We start from the raw sequence: 8,951 nt of genomic DNA on the forward strand, positions 1-8,951 counted from the left end.
ACTCAACACGGGACCGTTGTCACCAGCGAGACGCCACAGCCGCCTAAGAAATTCACATCACATCTTCTGTCACATCTTGACTCAAAAGATTACCTCAGCGACAACGACGAGGGCTCTCTACCATGTACCCCGGGGCTGGACGGTGAGATCGACCTGTCTAGTTGTTCCGCGGGGGACGAGGTCTTGGAACAGGACACAAGACATCTTATCAGCAGTTTCCTAGTGGACTTCGTAAGTGTATCTCAACCACGCAGGAAGCAAAGCGAAGCCCATTCAACCATGCAAAGAGTTGTGGAGGACGTCATTGAAAAACACAGATACTTATATAATGGTATGATAAACAAACTCGAGCTGGATGAACGAGGAGATGACATGAGTTTCATGAGTTCGGTAGCAAAGAGCCTCTTCAGTGATGGTACCACAAACTGGGGTCGCATTTCCAGCCTGGTGGCATTTGGGGCAGTTGTGTGTCAGTGCCTGAAGAAGAAGGACAGGGACCAGTGTGTACGATTGGTGGGCCACGAAATCTCCACATATCTCCTTAATGACCAACGGGAATGGCTGATCAAGAACAATTCATGGGATGGTTTTGTGGATTTCTTTCGGGTAACGGACCCAGCATCCACAGTGAGGAACACACTGATGGCAGTTGCTGGATTTGCTGGGATTGGGGCGACCTTGGCCCTGTTGATCAGGTGAAATTGTTGGACTCAAGAGACTGTTTATCCTGAACCACGTAAAATGGGACACATGCTCAAAGATTCCATTGTTTCCAATGGAAACCGTTGGCAATGGGTAATGTGAGGAAATAAATGGGAAATTGGAAAGATAACTTTCCACAGAGTGAAAAGTTTGAATATTTTGATTTTCTTTTTCTACAGCAATTTTACTTTATTTTGGAAATTGCTTGAGAGGTTGCTTAAGTTTGTGCAGTCTGAATCATATTTTATTTAATGTACAAAGTACACATTTTATTTTTCTAATAAATCTATGAAAACTGGAAAAAAAAGATGCCACACTCAAGACACAAGATCCAAGATCCCCTCAACACATACGAACCAAGGCGTCTGGCTTTACAACCCAGATACCTTGCAAAGCTTTACCAAGACCACCATTCCAATTAGCTCCGTTAAACATCCCGGTATAAGTTCGGATCCACTGCAGGGGAGCATACTTTGGTCCGACATATCATTGGTTCGAAGGAGCATTGGTCCGACTCGGGATAGGGTTGGGGGTTAGGTTTAGGTGTGCTGCCCCGTGCTCGCGGTTATGGTTAGGGTGAGGGTTTGGGGTAGGTAGTCGATCGGACCAATGGTATGTCGGACCAAAGTATAGTAACCCCACTGCAGCGGTTCTAGCCTAGACAACCAGCACTAGTTCGAGCTATCTTATAAAAAAACACAATACGGTTTAAATGTTGATACAGAAGATTGCCTCTTCAACACTAGAAGGTCTTAGAGGTCATTTTGACCGTTTTTTTTATATTTTAAAGTTAATTATCTTTGCCCAGGAAGGTTTCAGAAGGTTCCCCTTCCATGACCATCATCAACCATCACCATTCTATCATCTCAGGAATTTTTGACATCTGAAAAAAATTCTAAATATGAATTTAAGCACATGCTAGTTTTGCCCATTTTTCTTCAGACCTTCTAGTGTTACAATTAACATGTCAGAAATATATCATATATCAGCAACAGTGATGTCAGCACTGTAGGTCTATATGTCATCTATGACATCAGTACTATGGTGTCTATTTGTGTGTGTCTAGATATTTGTGTCTATAGAATTACGAAGCCAGGAGACTTCAACAAATTTGCAAAGAAGGATGTTGCGGCGACCCAAGCCAACTGACTGTGAGGCAGACCTCCTACAAGAGCAAGACCAGTTTATGATCTCTGGTATCCCGTCTGTGACTCATGTTGTCCGTTGCCCAGATAAGAGAGGAGGGGATGGAATGGGAGGCGACATAGAAGTGCATGCCGGAAGTCAGAGAGATGTTGTCTCCATTGCAGACCTCCCAGATCAACTTACTGATCTGACGCCAGCCCCTCCTAAAGAGTCCCACTTCAAAGCTAACAAAGTGCATTTCAAGGATGAAGATGCAGAAGAATTGTTGGACAGACGTGACACACACATCAGTGCAGTTCTCTCCAGGATTGTTGAGAGAGACACCAGCTGTACTCCAGTCTCTCTACCAGCATTCACAGGCACCGCCTTCCCCAAAGTATTGCGCCGCTCAGAAACAGATACTCGGGTATCTACTGGTGGTGGGAAGAGGAGCATCTTTGCTCATCAGATATTAGCTGAGCAATGTGCAGATAGCAGTCAAATAGTTGCACCCAATGGCCAAAATATTCCCCCTGAGAGTAGAATGGATACTGAGGCATGTCATAGTACCAGGTCAGGCCCCAGATTGGTGTCTGGACTGGGACTCTGTGGCCCCAACAGATCGGTTGAGACCATGGGAATCCACCACGAGAACCAGGCCATGCTCCAGGCAATGTCCCAAGCGGAGATACTAGAGGAACAAAAGAAAATAATGACTCGACTTGATCCTAGACTGGTGAAATTTGTCAGATCTCGCAGAGCCCAAGGCACCCAGCTGACCATCCCTGCTTTCAAACATCCCCAAGATGTCAAAGGTAGGGAACAGTGTGTTCCTGAAGGTGTTGTCAAAGAGTCAGACTCCTCCAGTCAAAAGCAGGAACCCTTGGATGTCGACATGGAGAAAGAGGAAGCACAAGTGACAGCACCACTTCCTGTGACAGTGGATGAGCTGCCAGTGAAGCCACTGAGGGAGTGGATCCACATGGACAAGCTAGAATCAGAGAAACTAGAGTGGACTAGAGACCTGCCTGCTCCCAAGAAGAAAGGAACCAAAAAGGCCATGCAGGCTCGTTTTGACTTTGCCGGCTCCTTGATCCCGCCGACTGAAGACCTGCCCACACACCTGGGACTACACCACCATGGGGAGGAGCCCGAGCTGGCAGGTTATTCTCTCCAGGAGCTCTTCCTGCTCTCTCGGAGTCGGGTGATCCAGCAGAAGAGTCTGGCCCTCAACACCCTGGCCAGCGTTCTCACAAAGGCACACGCTGGTGAATATGTGTCGCTTTTGCGAGGAAATGTGACATCCACGATGTTAGACGCCGGTCTGCTCTTCCTTCTCCGCTTCGCAATGGATGACAATGTGAACGCTGTGATGTCTGCGTCAGTGCACATGCTCAAAGCGCTGCTAGTGTCTGCAGAGGACGAGGAGTGCCTGGACAGCACCTTCTCTTGGTTTGGTGGCCTGGCCGCCTTCCCGTTAATGCCCTCTGCTCAGGAGGATGAGGGGTTGGAGGAGTGCACGCAAGACACTACCAATGAAGAGGAGAGGAAGACGGATCACTATGTGGCCAGACAGGATGTTGTGAAGGGTCTGCTGAGCATGAAAATTCTCCCCAGACTGCGTTATATCCTTGAGGTGGTCCGTCCATCTCCACGGGTGGTCCGGGACATTCTGGAGGTTCTGATCCGTGTTGCGAGACACTCTGCCTGCTCCGCCACTCAGGTGCTTGACTGTCCTCGCCTGATGGAGGTGGTGATGTCAGAGTTCCTTCCCACTTCCTGGACGATGCCGTCCGTGCCCCTACCCCAGTCTGTTTACGGACTCCCACTGACTAGCGCCATGAAGCTCCTAAGAGTGTTGGCAACCTCCGGGAGACATGCATGTGCCAGGATTCTTAATTCTCTGGGAGCCAGGGAGCGTCTGTGCCATCTGCTGACCCCAGAGCCCAGTGAGCTGCCGTTGGAGCGGTCTGAGGCTCTTATGATCACCACAGAGGCCTACAGACTGTGGACTGTAGCAGTCAGCTATGGACAGGCCTGTAATATATACATAGACCTGTATACTGTCTTGGTCAGGGAGATGCGGTCTGTCCAGCAAACAATTCTCCCATCAGACCCACTGTTGCTCCTCCAGCTCCAGAGGATCCAGGCCCTTCTTTCTCTGCTCACACAGGTCACACACACCGCAGGCCACCACCAGGAGCTGCAGGTCAGTTCCCAGGGTTCGGAGTGCCCCCCACCCCCTCCAGTGTCATGGGGTCATGTGACCGGGCTGCAGGCCTCCCTTCTAGGACAACTGAAGAGCTGCTTGAATAGTCTAGACAACCCAGTTGACAGAGACAGCACCCTGGCTCTGATACCCGCTTATCTGCTCTTAGTAGAAGCGTATTACCACCAGCTCTCCAAACAGAACTGTTTCAAGCCAGTAGAGACTCTTCAGGAACTAGAGCAGTTGACAAAAGAGGTTCTTCTCCCACTGTTGTCCCACACTATGGTGCAAAGTCTCATACAAAACATCAAGTCTTGCTCCATAGTGTGTGACCTCCAGTCCAGTCGTCCAGGTCCAGAAACGACCCCCAGCCTGCCTGGCCTAGCTTGCCCAGGATGGAGGCGCCGTCTGTGGTTGGCTGTGCCTTCCTCTCCCTTCCCTATACTCACCTCACTGGGTCTCCTACTGGTTACACTCACAGGCATCCACAAGGGACTCACCCACAAATTCAGCTGCCTACTCCTGTCAAAACCTGTAATTGGCTACCTTCGTAGCTGTGGTCAGGCCACACCCACCTTCTCTCACACCAGCGCATGGCTCCTTCGTCATGAGCACCACTTCCTATACCTGCTGCTACGTTTGGCACACAGACTGGTTCCCAGTGAACAAGAAGTGGCCAGACATTGTCCTCTCTACCACCAGGTGGCACTTGTCCTGCTCCCATGTTTATTGCCAGGCAGTGAATACTTGGCCCATGAACTCCTCTCCACCATTATATTCAGCAAAGACTTCATATCAGAGGGCCGTTGTGGAGGACCTGAAGACATAGAGCTGGCAGAGTTGAAGCTTCCCGAATATGAACAACGCTCCACCTCAATCTTTGCCTATCCCTCCTCTCTCCAGACAGTCACCGCTCTTCTAAGGGAAGCCTGCGCCCAACTGCCCCTAATCAGGGGCTGCTTCCTCTCTCACCTGGCCCACCCGGAGCCCATCATATCGAGGTCCCGAGATGCCCACCTGTGCCGGAACCCCTGGGTGGACTCTCAGCTCCTCCCAGAGCTTGGTGGTCCCACCCTACCCTCTGATTGGCCTTTCCTGCCTCTTGTCAGCTTGTATGCGCAAACCGGGGTTTCTGGTAGTGGCTTGCAGGTGGAGGAGCTGCCAAATGGTGCACTGCAGACTGTGATCCACTGTCTCCAGTGGCTGTTGCTGCTGGAGGTTTGGAGGGAGAACTCACTTGAGGTGATCCCTCCAGTAGCCAAGCTCGCTCGACTGTCCTGTGTCTTCCTGTGTTCCAGCGACCTGTTCATGGAGAGGCCTGTCCAAAGTCTAGTCTGGGCCCTGATCCGACTGCTCACCAGACCATCCAGACTGGACTCTCTGGACCTCAACGTGCCTCCTCCAGGCTTGGCTTCCTTCCAGGATCTGTATTCGGCCCTGTTGACCCAGTATGAGGCGGTTTCCTTTGGTGATCGACTTTTTGGCTGCTTGGTCCTGCTGCCTCTACAGAGGAGGTACAGTGCGTCCATGAGGCTGGCCGTGTTTGGAGAACACATGGGGATGCTCAGATCACTAGGGGTCACTCTGAACGAGCTGTCCATCCCCATAGAGCAGTTCACCTCTCCACCCGAGCACAACCTTCCTCTCCTCCATCTCTACTTCCGATCCCTGGTGACGGGGGCCCTGAAGCATTGCTGGTGCCCCGTCTTGTATGTGGTCGCTCTGTCCCACATTAACGTTTTCATCTTCTCACAAGACGCTGCTGCGCAGGAGGTTGAAGCAGCTCGTTGCAGTATGCTGAGAAAGATCTACTACCTGACTGATGAGTTGTTGAAGAGCTACCTATTGCTGTTTCGTCTGCCCCAGCAGCACTCGGAGCTGGGCTTTGACACCTACCAGCAGCTTCCTCCAATTAGAGCCAAGTATCTGAAGAGTGTCGTGGGAGCGCAGGACTCCAGTGTGGACCATGGACTTGGCTCCAATGGGGATGTTGGACTTCATGTGGCCAGCCTGTAAAACCTATGCATTAGCCATATATCCATATATTCTATATATCCACATCTCCGTGTCTGGGAGCAGTAGTCGGTATACAGCCCTCGCCTTTGGACCACAATTTCATGGGTTCAATCCCGGGCACCACCAACTCAGCGAATGAGTAGCACGGCTTGCACGGCTTGGAGCAGCAAGTCAAGTGGGAAGTACTGGGAGCTGATGGTAGATGTGGAGCTCCACCTCAGCAATCCATCTCCCAGGGGTCAAGCGCATTGTAACGGGGATAGACTCCTGCATGTTACCGGCTGATACCGACAATAAGCCAGTGCCGACCTACTTCTTACAATGTATGATTTTAGGCAAGGTTGAATTGCAATGACCCATTGACTTCCATTATAAAATGAAAGTCAAAATATTCTAAAACAAAATCACACTCGTGTGAAGTATGGGGCACTGTGGCTGCCACACGATTGTCTTCCGACACAATCATCGTCCTCCACAAGATATGTGTTATTGTAGGACAGTCAGACAGACAACTTCAACTGTATCAATAAAGAAAAGCAATTGTGAAGTGAGGGGCGCTCTTATCATTGTACATCATCATGACGTAACATGTCAATTTGCTCAGACACATTCAAATTCTCCATTCATTGTCAATGGGAATTGAACAAAAATACTGATTTGCTCAGACACAGACGTAAATTCTCCATTTATTGTCAATGGCATTTAATGTTTGTGTTAGGACAATATAGCTAATTTGCTCGTCTACATATAACGTAAATTCTCCATTCATTGTCAATAGCATTTATTGTTGACAAATGACAATATAACTGACTATAATAAGGCTTTCGTCATGCTTTAGTATGATATCCGTTCATGTAAAAATAAATTCATTTGGCGAAACAGTGGCTGAGAACGGCTCATTTACCTCGGCGGGCCACTGTCCGCTCATTTCCTACAATACCCACAGTGCATTGCGGGACATAGGAGGGGCCCCTCAATAATAACTCTTGGGAATTGCAAGTGTGGTTCCGTTTTATCCTACCCATGATGATGATGTATTGACCCACATGACACCACTACACACGTCACATGATTTCACAAAGTTTATCCGGAAGAAAGTCTATTGCAACCACACTACAATTAGATTAGATAAGGATAATTTAGATAAGGATACTTATATACAGTACTGTAGGGGACAAATTTTCAATGGTTCAGCTTTAAAACAGTTGTGCGACTGCGGTCTTCATATATTTAAACATGTCTTTCCAATGTCAGCGGGATTGCTATATGAAGGAGTTCGTTACCTCGGTTGTGTCCTGCTGCCCTAGTGAGCTGAAGCGAGAAGTCAATGGAAAGACAGAAACCCTAAAGGGTTTTAATGTCAAACTTCAAGACACCATCTTGTATCCTGAGGGAGGTGGCCAACCAGATGACCATGGGTTGATTGGAGACGTGCCAGTGCTGAGGGTGACGAGGCAGGGGACAGAGGCCGTTCATTTTCTGTGCTCAGCTCTGGAGGAGGGTCAGGAGGTGCAGCTGAAGGTGGACTGGGACCGGAGGTTTGACCACATGCAGCAGCACTCGGGCCAACACCTGATCACTGCATTGGCAGACAGCATGTTTGGATACAAAACCACATCCTGGGAGCTGGGGCGTCAGAGAAGCTCCATAGAGCTGGACACTCCGTGCATGCAGCCTGCCCATTTCCAGGCCCTGCAGGAAGCTGTCAATGAGAAGATCAGAGACCAGGTCCCTGTCGCTGTGCGGCTTCTCTCTATGGACGAGCCTGCTGTGGAAATGATGAGTAGAGGTCTGCCAGATGATCTTGCAGGGCCAATTCGCATCATTGATATAGAGGGTGTTGATGCCAGCATGTGCTGCGGAACCCATGTGTCTAATCTCAGTCACTTGCAGGTAATACAGCTACTTGGGGCAGAGAAAGGGAAAAGGAATAAGACCAACTTGATCTTCCTGGCAGGGAACAGGGTTCTGAAGTATGCTGAGAAAAGCTACAGCAGAGAACGATCGCTTGTATCTCTGTTGAAATCTAGGCCTGATGAACATCTAGAGGCAGTAGACAAGCTCCAGAAGTCTGTTAAGCTGCTACAGAAGAGTAACCTGACCATCCTGCGAGACATGGCTGTCCTCGTTGCACAGAACTTCAAGAGAAACCCACAGAGAGGAAACTTTTTCAGCTTGCACAGAAATGAAGGCAATAACGAGTTCATGAACATCATTGCCAATGAAATAGGCACAGAGGAAACCATGGTGTTCCTGACCGTTGGAGAGGAGAAGGGTCCTGGACTGTTTCTGCTTGCCGGGCCCAGTGGACCAGTGACCAAGATGGGACCACGGCTGCTTGAGATACTCCAAGGAAAGGGTGCAGGGAAGAATGGGCGCTTCCAAGGCAAAGCCAACAGACTGACACGGAGAGCGGAGGTGGAGGTCCTGCTACAGCGGTGCTGCATCCATCACACATCAGTTCAAGGAGGAATAAAGCCTGCACTGACATTAGACTCTGGGAGTGTACACATATAACTAAAATGGACCTTTGTTGCTCTCCCAACACACCTACCTGCACCAGGGCCAGTTGAAGAGGACGAGGAAGTTGAGAGTGAGGACGATGATGATGATGCAAAGAGGAGGGTGGAGTCATCTGAATCGGATGATTCAGAAGACAGTAACACAGCATGCTCTGATTCAGATTGATTGTTTTGTGTTTGTAAAAAAAAAAAAAAAAAAAAAAAAAAAAAAAAATGACCTTCCCATGTGTTGCTACCTTGTTGCGGTGGGGAGGCTTGTGTGCCTCTGTGATTCTGAGGGCTATACCGGCGGGGGTCATACCCCTGGCAGGTTCAACCAGAGGAGAGGTCAGACAAAAAGCAGCACCTGGTCCTCCAGGTTGGGGGTTGGGTGTGGG

At 49.4% G+C, this 8,951-nt stretch overlaps 2 protein-coding genes across 2 annotated transcripts; both read left to right on the top strand.

Annotated features, from left to right (window-relative positions):
- Positions 1-1,825: 1,825 nt before the first annotated feature.
- LOC310867605 (RNA polymerase II-associated protein 1-like) lies at positions 1,826-6,052 on the top strand (the record flags this gene model as incomplete). The annotated part of the gene is made up of 1 exon (XM_083777720.1): positions 1,826-6,052. One exon carries the CDS (start codon positions 1,826-1,828, stop codon positions 6,050-6,052), a length of 4,227 nt encoding a protein of 1,408 aa, XP_083633846.1.
- A 1,236-nt stretch (positions 6,053-7,288) lies between these two features.
- Positions 7,289-8,569, top strand: LOC310867606 (alanyl-tRNA editing protein Aarsd1-like; the record flags this gene model as incomplete). Its single annotated transcript, XM_083777721.1, has 1 exon — positions 7,289-8,569. The coding sequence occupies one exon, from the start codon at positions 7,289-7,291 to the stop codon at positions 8,567-8,569; it is 1,281 nt and encodes a 426-aa protein (XP_083633847.1).
- Between the last annotated feature and the right edge of the window lie 382 nt (positions 8,570-8,951).

This window comes from Protomyctophum parallelum (genome assembly GCF_964188405.1).
Source record: "Protomyctophum parallelum genome assembly, chromosome: 12".
Taxonomy (NCBI): Eukaryota; Metazoa; Chordata; class Actinopteri; order Myctophiformes; family Myctophidae; genus Protomyctophum; species Protomyctophum parallelum.